Consider the following 15,332-nt stretch of genomic DNA (forward strand, 5'->3'; position numbering starts at 1 on the left):
GTCCAAAGACATGCAGGCTTGGTGAATTAGGAACTGTAAATTTAAAGTAGGTGTACGGTAAATATGTTTGTCTGTCTTTATATATCGTCCTGCGATAGAATGGTGGCCTGTCTAGGGTCCACCCTAGCTCTTGACCAATGGTCACTGGGGTAGGCGCAACCCCCCCATTTTGCCAATTTCGACCAAAATTGGAGTTACTTTGTTCACACACAGATGGACAGACGACACACAGGACAAAAAAACTTTACCCCCACATGCGATGCGCTCTGCTTGGGTGCAAGAACATTTAAAAAGTGGTCAGTGAGGTTCCGCGAAATAACAGGCTTAAATGTTTTCCTCTCATTCTGTTCTTTACCGCAATGTTGTTGTACTTTGAGTAATTACAATGCTCTCAGGAAAACCAGGTACTAACCTGAAAGAACGCCACCACTAGGTCAGCCACACACAGATTGACCATGAACACATGCATTGCTGTGTTTTGCTTCCTTCTTCTCAGCAGCACCCACAGCACAAATCCATTTCCCAGGGTGGTAAGAGCCAAGATCACCCCCAGCACGGCAATTTCTGCCTGGGCCAGGTCCTCATTCCTCTGCCTTGGCGGGGATAGAGTGAGAGAGTTGGTGGTAGAATCAATATTGGGGAAGGCCCCAACAAATGAGCTTCCGTTGTGAGAACTGTTGAGGGGGTTCAGCTTGGAAATGAACAAGGGCGAGGGAGAGATGTTGCTCCTTCCTGCAGCTGCCAGAGAGGAGAGGGTTAACCCATCCCAGTCTGTTTCCACACTGATGCTTTCCATTCCTGAAAGACAAAGTGTTATTGTTGGAAAGCCAGTTTGTGCAATTTTAAATGTGCCCACATCAGTGGTGGGAACAGTTCTCCCATGTCCCTAATTACCAGTTCACTAATTCACAATTCGCTAATTACTTTCTGCAGCAGCTAACAAAGTTCAACCTGCCAAAAACAATGATGGCGAACTTCAACACTGCCATCACTGAGTCCATCATCTCCTCCTCCATCACTGTCTGGTACGCTGCTGCCACTGCTAAGGACTGGAGCAGACTGAAGTGTATCATCCACGCAGCAGATTAAGTGATCGACTGCAATCTGCCATCCCTACAGGACCTGTACACCTTCAGGGCCCTGAGGCAAGCAAAGAAGATAGTGGCCGATCCCTTTCACTCAGGAAACAATATGTCACCCTCCCCCCTGTCAGAGGACTGAGGTCCATCAGGACTAAAACTTCAAGATACAAAAACAGCTTCTTTCCATCCACAGCTAGATTTCTGTGTAGGCTCTCAGTTGTCCAGGTGGTTTCCATAGTAGAGAAGCTTGAATCTTGGACTGGACTGGGTTGCTTGACGCGAGGACGTTTCGCTTCAAATCGCAGAAGCTCCAAGATTCAAGCTTCTCTACTATCCACAGCTAGACTTGAAAATAATGCCAGAGACCCCCATTTACCCTGCACCCTCCACTCCCACAAAATACAGATTGATCATCCGTGCACAGCCCCATTCCACTATGTTATATTTATTTGATAGTGAACATAGTTTTGTCTATTTGACCAATTACTTCTTACAGAAGTATTTTTTCCTTTTCTTTTTATTGTTGTTTATGCACCAATTACTTCTTACAGAAGTATTTTTACGTCCGTCAAGGACGTAATAAAATAATCAGCGTTTATTTATTTGTTTGTCTGTTTGTCTTTTAGCAAGATTACATCAAAACTACTGCAGATTTTGGCGAAATTTTCACCACAGATAGATGTTAGAACAGAGAGGACTCCATTAAATTTTGGAGGTGATCCGGATCTGGATCTCAATTCTGGATCAAGTTTCACTTTACATGGGCTTTGAAGTATTACTGTTAGCAGGATTACGTCAAAACTACTGCACAGATTTTGATGAACGTTTCAACACAGATACATATTAAGCCACTGAAGACTTCATTAAATTTTAGAGGTGATCTCAATCTGGATTCTAGATCAAGTTTCACTTTATATAGACTTTGAAGGATTATGTCAAAACTCAAGGGCGTAGGTTTGGTCTCAGCTTTGGTAGGGACAATACCACACACCCCCCCGGCCCCCCTGCTCACCACCACCACCCCCTAACCCACTCATACCATTAGACGCACAAGTACAGCATAATACATAACATATGACGACATAATGCTGAATAATTTAACACTTTATTTACAATATTAAGTGTGTAGGCAAACAAACAAATAGCTTAAATAACTAAATTGCACCCAAAATCACGAATCTATTCTATAGGCCTACACCTGAGAGAACAAGACAACAACAAAAAAAATACTTGTGGAGCTAACAAAAAAAAAAGTTTTGGCAAACAAGATGTATAATCTATTCTCTTCATCAATAATGCAGTTGTAGGTATCTGGCAAACTAATTTGCCAAAAAAAAAGGGATTTCCAATGATATATATGGTGTATTACGGTAAACGTAAGCCTGTGATGTCATAACGCAGAGGAAAAACACGGAAGTTTCACACTAGTGCGCCGCTGATTCTCGTTACCGTAAGTTCTCATGTAAGCCCTCACTCTGAAAAATTTCAACACTGACAGCAAGCCAAGAACCCGTGCTTTCCAACAGTGTGCTATATGTTGCATATATTATGGTAAAGTGCGTTCGGTGACTTTTGAAACGAGGGAAAAGTATGAAAAAGAGCGCAAAACTGACAGAAAAGTACAGAGACAGACAGCAAACATAAATGTAGTAATTTTTGAGGAAAAGGCAGGGTGTTAGTGTCATTTGTGAAGGTGTGTGTGCGTGTTTGTGTGGGTGTGCAGTTTATTTTAAGTGTGGCGCACAGCATTGTTCGCAACCCCCCCCCCCTTCTTGTTTTTCTGCACCGGAGCAGTGTTGCCAGATATGAAATATGAAACTATCGTACCAAAACCTCAAAATTATCGTATTTTGGGAGAAATTATCGTACACAAACAAAACGCATACAACGTAGCTATTTTAGCGGGTTTTTTTAATTTACAAAGAATTTTATGTCACATTTTTAAACAGTAATTATAGTAATGGGGGAAACTATGGCACAAAAAGAACGCAAATGCACTACCAGACTGTGAAGTAACACAAACGTGTCAATTACCAGACTAGAAAGAGTCGAATTCAACCTTGAGGTCGCTGTCGTCATCCGATGCCATGGCCACTTGTGCAGATTTTGTTGAACACCTCCATAAGGAACTTGAACTTTTTTTTTATTTTTCTTGTATATCTCTTTGCTCTTGTATTTTGTTCATTTGTTATTGCATTTGTTGAAATACAGTTTTGAAAAAAAAAAAAAAGATGTTGTTGGTTGGGGAATCTTCCTGTCCTGTCCTGCAGAGATTGGATGGGAACTCATTCAAATGACTTTGTCCCGGTCGCCCAAAGCCTGCAGCAGCCCTGTGTGTGGTGTGTCTTTGATGCCGCCTGAGTGCAACGCCTGCAAAATGATTCTTGGGTGTCAGAGAAAGATGCGTGTTTGGGCAACCAACTGAAATTATCGTACATATTGGATTTTTTCCCATTATTGATCGTACATCGTACAGAGGGCAAAACTATCGTACAAATACGATAATTATCGTACATCTGGCAACACTGCACCGGAGCCACCCATCCTCTGCGCTCCGGGACCTCCCACTTTACAAATTAAGCACTGCCTGCCACGAGATGCGCTTTGTTTACATCCATGTGAGAAGAACGTGAGCTAATGAAATTGCAACATGGTAACCCTGTCACTCTGGCACATCGAAAACACAAAACGTGACGACTAAAATTATAGTATCGAGTTCGAAAAAAAAATAGTGAATGATTTTGTTATATAAACAAAAATGCTAAATATTCGTAGGGACTATTTTGCCATCCCAAAATATTGGTTGTGACTTGTCCCTATGGTCCATATGCAAACCTACGCCCCTGTCAAAACTACTTCACGGATTATCACCAAATTTGCACCACAGATAGATATTAGACCATGGAAGACTCCACTGAATTTTGGAAGTGCTCCAGATCTGGATTCTGGATCAAGATTTCCTTTTCTATAGACTTTGAAGGATTACTTTAAAGCTATTTCAGGGATTCTCACCAAATTTGCACCAAAGATAGATATTAGGGCATGGAAGACTCTACTGCATTTTGGAGGCGATCTGGATCCAGTGTTGCAGACTGAACAGTTCACCCCTAAAAATTGATCCACCTTTTGCATCTGCGCATGCGTCATTTCAGACCACAGCAGCACGTCTGAGACGGTGTCTCTACCCAAAGCAATCAAATGGATTAATGGGATGATAAAGGTAAAACCTCTTAACTCATTCTAAAGTCAGTTTTAATCAGAAATGAGGCAAAATTCCATGATGCTTTGAAATGTCCGACTTGCGTGAATGCTTCAGCTAGCAGCTCGTTTAGCCGTGGCACTCTGATCGCTTCCGCCGCCTTTTTATAATGAAATAATGCTGAATTTATGTGGAAATGATTGTTGTACAAAAACTTCAGATATCTGTCGCTGAGATAGATGATGACTGGAGTGCAGTTTGAGCAGAAACGAGGTGATAATCCGTGAACCGTGTCATCAAGGGGGACCATTTTTTTGGGGACCGTTCGGTCTGCGACACTGGATTGGCAGACATCAGAAATCTCTGATTGCTCTTCTTTCCTTTTCTTTTTACTGTTGTTTATAAACCAGCAACACCAGATCAAATTCCTTGCATGTGAGAACTTACTTGGCAATAAATTCAATTCTGATTCTGACCAAAGCTAACTTTTTCATTCCTAGTAGCAGATTAGCATTTCAGCTAACTTTGACAAACATTAGTGGTCCAAGTTAGGTTCCACTAAATTTAGTTCAGCCAACTTCAAGGCAGCTAACATTTTTTCAGTGAGGTTTAAAGGTTGAAAACCTTTGCAACTCCTCATGCATGTTTGTTCCTGTTAGAGCTTAGAATTAATTATCACGGGAGACATTTTATTGATTAAAAATTTCAGAGAACTGTATTGACCTTACATTTATGCTTGTGTGCCAGTTATTTACAACCCCTGGCAAAAATTATGGAATCACCGGCGTCGGAGGATGTTCGTTCAGTTGTTTAATTTTGTAGAAAAAAAGCAGATCACAGACATGACCCAAAACTAAAGTCATTTCAAATGGCAACTTTCTGGCTTTAAGAAACACTATAAGAAATCAAGAAAAAAAGATTGTGGCAGTCAGTAACGGTTACTTTTTTAGACCAAGCAGAGGAAAAAAATATGGACTCACTCAATTCTGAGGAATAAATTATGGAATCACCCTGTAAATTTTCATCCCCAAAACTAACACCTGCATCAAATCACATCTGCTGATTGACATTGACCCTATGTGTCTTTTTGCAAGGAATGTTTTCACAGTTTTTGCTCTATGGCAAGATGCATTATCATCTTGAAAAATGATTTCATCATCCCCAAACATCCTTTCAATTGTCCAAAATATCAACGTAGACTTGTGCATTTATTGATGATGTAATGACAGCCATCTCCCCAGTGCCTTTACCTGACATGCAGCCCCATATCATCAATGACTGTGGAAATTGACATGTTCTCTTCAGGCAGTCATCTTTATAAATCTCATTGGAACGGCACCAAACAAAAGTTCCAGCATCATCACCTTGCCCAATGCAGATTCGAGATTCATCACTGAATATGACTTTCATCCAGTCATCCACAGTCCACAATTGCTTTTCCTTAGCCCATTGTAACCTTGTTTTTTTTCTGTTTAGGTGTTAATGATGGCTTTCGTTTAGCTTTTCTGTATGTAAATCCCATTTCCTTTAGGGCGGTTTCTTACAGTTCAGTCACAGACGTTGACTCCAGTTTCCTCCCATTCATTCCTCATTTGTTTTGTTGTGCATTTTCATATTTTGAGACATATTGCTTTAAGTTTTCTGTCTTGACGCTTTGATGTCTTCCTTGGTCTACCAGTATGTTTGCCTTTAACAACCTTCCCATGTTGTTTGTATTTGGTCCAGAGTTTAGACACAGCTGACTGTGAACAACCAACATCTTTTGCAACATTGCGTGATGATTTACCCTCTTAAGAGTTTGATAATCCTCTCCTTTGTTTCAATTGACATCTCTCGTGTTGGAGCCATGATTCATGTCAGTCCACTTGGTGCAACAGCTCTCCAAGGTGTGTTCACTCCTTTTTAGATGTAGACTAACGAGCAGATGTGATTTGATGCAGGTGTTAGTTTTGGGGATGAAAATTTACAGGGTGATTCCATAATTTATTCCTCAGAATTGAGTGAGTCCATATTTTTTTCCTCTGCTTGGTCTAAAAAAGTAACCGTTACTGACTGCAACAATCTTTTTTTCCTGATTTCTTATAGTGTATCTTAAAGCCAGAAAGTTGCCATTTGAAATGACTTTAGTTTTGTGTCATGTCTGTGATCTGCTTTTTTTCTACAAAATTAAACAACTGAACGAACATCCTCCGACGCCGGTGATTCCATAATTTTTGCCAGGGGTTGTATACGTATACAAAGTTATCCTCTGCTCTTTCCTTAGTAGTTTGCTGCATGGCGTGCAGTGCTAGCCTCTCTCAGAATTGCTGGGTTGAGCCACATTTAATAATCATAAAGATGACTTCCTGTATGTTTTTTTTTTTTTTTTTGCATATTAATAGTAAGTTTGAGTTTCTCCACTTTGTTGACCAGTGGTTTTGCAATCCTGATGAAAGGTTTTGTACGGGTCTTTTCTGATGCTTAGGGTTCTGTGACTACTGCATTTTTTCTGGGCGTGAATATCTTTTTTAAAATTGCTCTAATTGAGAAGGGCACATATGCAGCTGCATGCTGCTGACACCAGAAAAAAAACTCCACCCAGCAAGCCTTTTTCACAGCAGACCACTTTTTTGAGTCATATTTAAGTTGAAAACGGGAAGAGAGGATTATTTTTGTGGATTTGTCACTCAAAATATATCAAATTAGAGACAAAAAACTCATCTGTTACAGCAGATTGGACATACACTTGCACCTTTCTATGGCTGAGTATGTCTTGTCACCGTACATTATAAGCTACTCATAAACTGTTTACTGTTATCATAAAAACAAATGCCACGAAGACCTGAAACAGTTAGGCTGAAGTGTTTTTGGGAGCTCACCTTTCTGCCAGGACCTTAAAGGCCTTTCACACTGGCTGCGTGTTAATCCCCCAAAATGTCAATTAGCTGCAAATCGTAAGTTATCCGCAAACTGTTAAAAGGAAAATGTGAATGTGTATGGATAAGGAGAAGCTACCCCCTATTTTCCTATTTTTGTTTATATAATCTTGTTTATTTTCTGTTTTCTGTCATTCATCCTGCTACAGTTATATTCTAGACCTGTGTTGTCGGGCATTACAGAAATGGAGCAGAAGCCCAACCATGACACTAGGGGGAGTAGCTACTTAGGTGAGCGCGGCTTCCACTTCTGTTGCAAGTGCCGAAGAAGTACTTTGGGCGGCAGAGTTAGAAGCAGGACAGAACTGCTCATTTTTGTAACACAATATAAATGTCCGTGTTTTACAGAACCCATGAGTAAACAACTTTAATCATAACACACTTGATGTCATCATTCATGTGTGCAACAAATGCAAAAAAAAAAAAAATCTCCCAAAACGTGAACGCGGGTGTCACAAAACGTGAATATCATTCATAATATGCATATGTCACAGACAAGCATGAGCAAAGGTCTTCAGCATCTTCAGCATATTCAGCACAAATACTCCGTAGACATTAACTCTTTAGAAAAAAAAAACTGATTGGCCAATTTTTAATAGGCAGCCAGGTAGGGGGCAACTGAAGAATTACAAACAGCACTACCTCCATCACTGGTACTTCAAGCAGCACTACCTCCATCACTGGTACTTCAAGCAGCACTACCTCCATATCTGGTACTTCAAGCAGCACTACCTCCATATCTGGTACTTCAAGCAGCACTACCTCCATATCTGGTACTTCAAGCAGCACTACCTCCATCACTGGTACTTCAAGCAGCACTACCTCCATCACTGGTACTTCAAGCAGCACTACCTCCATATCTGGTACTTCAGCCAGCACTACCTCCATATCTGGTACTTCAAGCAGCACTACCTCCATCACTGGTACTTCAAGCAGCACTACCTCCATATCTGGTACTTCAAGCAGCACTACCTCCATCACTGGTACTTCAAGCAGCACTACCTCCATATCTGGTACTTCAAGCAGCACTACCTCCATATCTGGTACTTCAAGCAGCACTACCTCCATATCTGGTACTTCAAGCAGCACTACCTCCATCACTGGTACTTCAAGCAGCACTACCTCCATATCTGGTACTTCAAGCAGCACTACCTCCATATCTGGTACTTCAAGCAGCACTACCTCCATATCTGGTACTTCAAGCAGCACTACCTCCATCACTGGTACTTCAAGCAGCACTACCTCCATATCTGGTACTTCAAGCAGCACTACCTCCATCACTGGTACTTCAAGCAGCACTACCTCCATATCTGGTACTTCAAGCAGCACTACCTCCATATCTGGTACTTCAAGCAGCACTACCTCCATCACTGGTACATCCAGCAGCACTACCTCCATATCTGGTACTTCAAGCAGCACTACCTCCATATCTGGTACTTCAAGCAGCACTACCTCCATCACTGGTACTTCAAGCAGCACTACCTCCATATCTGGTACTTCAAGCAGCACTACCTCCATCACTGGTACTTCAAGCAGCACTACCTCCATCACTGGTACTTCCATCAGCACTACCTCCATCCCTGGTACTTCAAGCAGCACTACCTCCATCACTGGTACTTCAAGCAGCACTACCTCCATCCCTGGTACTTCAAGCAGCACTACCTCCATCACTGGTACTTCAAGCAGCACTACCTCCATCACTGGTACTTCAAGCAGCACTACCTCCATCCCTGGTACTTCAAGCAGCACTACCTCCATCACTGGTACTTCAAGCAGCACTACCTCCATCACTGGTACTTCCATCAGCACTACCTCCATCCCTGGTACTTCAAGCAGCACTACCTCCATCCCTGGTACTTCAAGCAGCACTACCTCCATCACTGGTACTTCAAGCAGCACTACCTCCATCCCTGGTACTTCAAGCAGCACTACCTCCATCCCTGGTACTTCAAGCAGCACTACCTCCATCACTGGTACTTCAACCAGCACTACCTCCATCACTGGTACTTCAAGCAGCACTACCTCCATCACTGGTACTTCCATCAGCACTACCTCCATCCCTGGTACTTCAAGCAGCACTACCTCCATCACTGGTACTTCCATCAGCACTACCTCCATCACTGGTACTTCCATCAGCACTACCTCCATCCCTGGTACTTCCATCAGCACTACCTCCATCCCTGGTACTTCAAGCAGCACTACCTCCATCACTGGTACTTCCATCAGCACTACCTCCATCCCTGGTACTTCAAGCAGCACTACCTCCATCACTGGTACTTCAAGCAGCACTACCTCCATCACTGGTACTTCAAGCAGCGCTACCTCCATATCTGGTACTTCAAGCAGCGCTACCTCCATATCTGGTACTTCAAGCAGCGCTACCTCCATATCTGGTACTTCAAGCAGCACTACCTCCATATCTGGTACTTCAAGCAGCACTGCCTCCATCACTGGTACTTCAAGCACTACTACCCTATCTGCATCCACAATCAGTGTAATAACAGAAAAAAAAAATTGCTGATGTGCACTTTGGAATAAAAAAAAAGTTTATATTTTACATTATGAAAGCTGGTCAGAGGGCCCCCTTAGAATTTTTTGCTTGGGGCCCCATGAGACCCTTGCAGCGCCACTGCCCAGATACACAGTAATATAGGACTACATACAGTATGCCCAAAATGCCCAAGAAATCAGTACTAAAGTGTCACCAAACACCCTAAAAATGGGTAAAGTGAGTAAATTTGCACTGTGTGTCATGGACCATGAAAAGCACAAATCAAAGCACTTGCATCTTTAATCTGAGACACACACAGGGGCAGAGATGCAGCACAAATACTTGTTTTAAGTCATATATATTCTCATACATTACAGATGTGAATGAAAAAACAATTGTGTTATCTTAACAATGCTGCTTTTGCTACTGTCTCCATTTTTAATCAGCCTGTCTGTTTCTCTAAGCCTGTTCATCTATTTGACGCAGGTCCCGCATGGTTTATTTTCGTTTTCATACTTTCTCAAAGTTGATTTCAGAGCATTCCCTTCATCCTACCTTTCTTAAATGTTCTCATCCCTCACTTGCCCCCATGCATTCCAATTTTCCATGTTTTTGTTCGCCTAATCGCTATTCTGTCGTGTATGTAGTTGTTTTTCCTTTTCTTTTCTTCCTCAGTCACACTCCTTCATGACCTCATTAAAATTAAAGTTTATTTTCCTTAGTGTAGAGACAAATAGCTCAAAAGATGAAAACATTGATTGGAATGAGAGTTAAGGACAATTCAAGAAACTGAGTCGTGGGATGCTGCAGCACTGGTCACATAAACTGCATGTTGAATTAGGTTCAGGAGGGAAAAATGAAGAAAATGAGCACTGACAGCAGAGTGAAGGGTGCAGCAAAAACAAAAAAAGCAGGCCAGCAAAGGAAAAGAATAGAGTTATGGAAAGAGGGACGGTTGCTCTAAAGTAGGGGTGTCCAAACTATGGCCCGCGGGCCAACTGCGGCCCGCGGGCCATAGTTTGCACACCCCTACTCCATTTTTTATTGGCATACAGCAAATTTTGAAAATATAATTGAATATGGCCCGCACAAGAAGCTTGAGCTCAACTCTGTTGCACTTCTCAGTTTCAACACTAGATGGAGCCCGCCACAGAAACGAAATTAAGCGAAGAAAAACTTTTACCGCGAGTCACCAGAAATGGCAGCACCGAAGAAATGCAAAATAGCAAGTGAGTGTAGAAGATTTCAAACACGGTGGGAAAATGAGTATTTCTTCAAAGAAATCAACAGAAAGTGTGTCTGTTTGATTTGTAATGAAGATGTTGCTGTGATGAAAGAGTATAATGTCCGTCAGCACTATGAGACCAAACATCAGAGCTACACATCGTACACCGGTGCCGAACGAACACAGAAAGTCAAGCAAATGGCAGCTAGCCTGCAAGCTCAACAGCAGTTTTTTTTTCGTGCTAACAAAATACACGAAAATGCCACAACAGCAAGTTATGAAGTCACTAAACGTATTGCCCAGCACGGCAAACCGTTTTCAGACGGTGATTTCATAAAGCAGTGCCTCATCAAAGTCACAGAAATAATGTGCCCAGAAAAAGTGCCGGATTTCAACAATGTGAGCTTATCCAGAAATACAGTGGTGCGGAGAATCGAGGACTTGTCAGCTAACTTGAAACTTCAGCTGAGAGACAACGCTTGTGCTTTTGATTTTTACTCGATAGCATGCGATGAGAGCACAGATGCCACAGACACTGCGCAACTGTTCATTTTTTTGCGGGGAGTAGATGATCATTTTTGATGTACGGAGGAGCTGCTTGATATGATGAGCCTAAAAGGTACAACGACGGGAAAAGATATTTTTGAAGCTGTGTCAGAGGCAGTTGAAAAGATGGGGCTTAAATGGGACAAGCTCTGTGGAGTAACAACTGATGGAGCTCCGGCCATGACAGGCGAGCGCAAAGGAATGGCATCGTTGGTGTGCGCCAAGGTAAAAGAGAGCAGAGGTGAGGCTGTTAGGATGCACTGTATAATCCACCAAGAAGCATTGTGTGCCAAGACTGTCCAGCTGGGTGATGTGATGAACACTGTTGTAAAAACTGTCAACATAATTCGAGCTAGAGGACTGTACCACAGAGAATTTCAGGCTTTCCTATCTGATGTGGATGCTGAATACGGGGATACCACTCTGATGTGCGCTGGCTCAGCCGCGGCTCTGTGCTGCAGCAGTTTTATTCGCTGAGATCAGAAATTGACCAGTTTTTAAAAGAGAAGGGCTGACCTCTTCATGAACTAAGTGACCCTCTGTGGCTGGCAGACCTGGCATTTTTAGTTGATCTTATGCATCATCTGAATACACTGAACAAGAACCTACAAGGCAAAGAACAGCTGGTGCCACACCTGTATGCGCACATGAAAGCCTTCTGCGTAAAGCTCCGCCTGTTTGAGACACAACTACGAGGCTTTAATGCTGCACACTTCCCTGCGCTGTCTGAAATCAAAGGCCGACCTTTCTGCTAAAAAGGAGAAATATGTGTCTGTGATTGCATCTCTCGTGACAGAATTCAACCAGCGTTTCCAAGATTTTTCTGTCATTGAAAAACAAATCAAGCTGTTCTCGACCCCCTTCCTGGTGGATGCAATGTGATGATTCTCTGAAGAGTCAACATCAGCTTCTCTCCCTCCCTGAATTCTATCAGTTTGGATAATGCCAAGTTTCCTCTGATGAGACGCCACGCAAAAAGAATGCTGAGCCTGTTTGGCTCAACATACTGTACATATGTGAACAAACATTTTCTCTTTTAAATCAGAACAAAAGCAGACTGAGAACCAGAATGACTGATAGCCATCTCCAGTGGCGGTCCTAGAGTGATTTACTCCCCGGGCGAAACCCTCTGCGTGCCCCCCCCCCCCCCCCCCCCCCCCCGCGCACACTAACATGGCCACCACCTCCACCCCACCACCCATGAAAACACTAACTTCGTCCAGAACACCCACAATCCCACAAATTATCTCACAACAGCTATTTTCAAGAACAAATTTCTGGTTTTAATGTCTACTGCAATAACAAACACAAAGATAAACAATAATTACTTCAATAAAGTTTTTGAACATAAAAAAAACAAAAGACTCAGTGACTTCACATTACAACTATGTACAGTACAGGTATTTAAGAAAGCACAACTGCACTACAGCACCACCCGATGGGCAAAATATTGCACGTCATTCAGTTTTACCAACAGAGTGCACTTTGCATTATCATAGAGTACCATTCACCATAATGAACAAGACTTAAACCTCCATTAAAGTCGCACCATATAAATAACAAAAGAAGTTAAACAATCTGTATATTACAGAATACCATGAAGTGACAAAAAATGTACAAAAAACCCCTATAAATTAAAGTGGAAAAAATGGTAAAGCGCAATCATGTATCATAAATAAATGAACTAACGACAGAGGTAAATTCTGTACCCATTACTGTACACATAAGAAGAAATAACAAACACTATTGTGTATCATAAGTAACAGGAAGCAACAAGTGAAGAAGTTAACACTCTTTAAAGGCAAAAATGGCAAACCACAATAATTTGTCATAAATAACAAGAAGTGCAAAAGAAGTAAGAGGAAAACAACAGTCTATATACATAAGTTTGCAGGAGGGCATCATAATTGTTTGCCACAGTGCTCACTATCCGTGACGTGAAATTCCATCGAGTAGGAGCATTTCTGGGCAACCTTGAGCAGCCTGCAGACTCAAGAAAAGACATCCTCTTTGTGGATTTTGAGAAAAATGTGGCAAACCCAGAGAGTGATGCAAAAAATATTCTGCACTCAGATAAGCATTTAGCCCCCTGAGACAGAACCAGATTCAGTCTGTGTGCATAGCAACGCACAAACATTGCACTGGGGGCTGTTGCTTTAACTTTGGCCTGCAAACCATTGAGAGATGAAGCCATGACAGCAGCCATGGCTTCTTCGTAAGGAAGACTATCAAATGGCTTCGCCAAAATCCGGTCCACAACATTCAAATTGTCTGCCATTATGTGCAGTTTGCTACCTAGCTAGCTCGCTAGCTGGGACTGGCGCGAGGCTCGTGTGAAGTTTGTCCGCCTGTGAGTTGCTTTGTGACGGTGGAGGAGCTCAGCAGCACCCGCTGCTCGCTAGGGACAGAAACTGCGACAGACGTCAGACAGAGTGATAGAAGTCAGTCTCCAAACACAAGCAGCTACAAAAAAACACACCAGAAATAGAAGCTCGATTAGTCGCTAGTCGTTTTTAACAAAGAAAATGCCGCTAAGAGGATTAGGAAAGTCTCCGGTTCAACTCAGAACAGAATGAAAATTAAAAAAATGCTCCCACGGATGCAGAAGCTGAGCATCCGGGTCGGCCGAGGCCAGCCCACTGCCCCATAGACCCCAGACACGCTGAGTGTCCGATGGGCGGGACAAAGCCCAGCATTTATCCAGTGACTCGTCTCGTTTCGTCCTTCGTGTCTCAACCATCAAACTTTCTCCTGATATGTCAGCCATCCTTCAGTCCAAAGGACAGCATCACTGCTCCCACTGAGTGCAATGTTCTTCACATTATAGGTGAGTTAGAAATATTAGTATTCTTGTGTCAATATGTCACCTCTAGTGTGTGGCCCGGCCCTTTGTTTATTTTTCTGTATTTGGCCCTCACTAAAAAAAGTTTGGACACCCCTGCTCTAAAGAACTGTGTTGCGTTATCTCACAGCATGTGCTGACGGACACGACTGTGCACTGATATTATTTTGATTAACAAGCAAGCAGTGGATCTATATACATGTTTCCAAAAAAATGCTTGATTATTTTTTTTTTTTTTTTGAAAAACAGACCAGCTACAGCTTAATCCACTTTACAGGGTTAACTTTATGAGCACTAATAGGCCACTAAATGCCAGTTTGGTCACATGTGATAGCATCAAGTGCCAGATGCCAACTTCACCAGAGATGTGGGTTGAGCAGAATGTGTGACAAATTGGACCAGCTGATCCTCTGGAGCCTGAACGTAGGGAAGTGAATAAAATGACCGCAGTCTGGAGATCAAACGACAATAACGCAGCACATCGGCTAAACCAGGCCAAACTTCAAAGACAGGAGGGAGGCATATATCTGTGGATCAAAGTTAGTAATCATAGGTTTTTTTTTTCTTTTTAATGGTTTAAAATGAAGGGTTTAGACAAAGAGGCCTTTTCACATCAAGGAATCACTTAAACCTGAGGAGCTTGATGTTCTTTTATGGTCACTGCAGTGTGATTTATGAGGGGCTTCTTTGTGCTCCTAAAGTTTTGTAATATCACTTTGTATGTCAGTTTAAAATACAAGTTAACTTTTATTTTTATTATTATCTACCTATATACTGAGACAACTGTATGTGTGTATACAGTGAGGAAAATAAGTATTTGAACACCCTGCGATTTTCTCCCTGCGACGTTCTCCCACTTAGAAATCATGGAGGGGTCTGAAAATTTCATCTTAAGTGCATGTCCACTGTGAGAGACATAATCTAAAAAAAAAAAAAAAAAAGGAAATCACAATGTATGATTTTTTTTTTAAATAATTTATTTGTATGTTACTGCTGCAAATAAGTATTTGAACACCTGTGAAAATCAATGTT

General features: G+C 42.0%; 1 protein-coding gene across 3 annotated transcripts in view; it reads right to left on the minus strand.

Moving 5' to 3' along the window:
* avpr2ab (arginine vasopressin receptor 2a, duplicate b) overlaps window positions 1-15,332 on the minus strand; it is an 89,813-nt gene that overhangs the window by 29,232 nt on the left and 45,249 nt on the right. For all 3 annotated transcript variants that reach the window (XM_034172359.1, XM_034172357.1, XM_034172358.1), the window contains one exon: window positions 413-798. In XM_034172359.1, coding sequence (XP_034028250.1) covers window positions 413-796 — 384 coding nt within the window. In that variant the 5' untranslated portion in view covers window positions 797-798. The remainder of the gene's footprint in view (window positions 1-412; window positions 799-15,332) is intronic.

This window comes from Thalassophryne amazonica, chromosome 6 (genome assembly GCF_902500255.1).
Source record: "Thalassophryne amazonica chromosome 6, fThaAma1.1, whole genome shotgun sequence".
NCBI lineage: Eukaryota > Metazoa > Chordata > Actinopteri > Batrachoidiformes > Batrachoididae > Thalassophryne > Thalassophryne amazonica.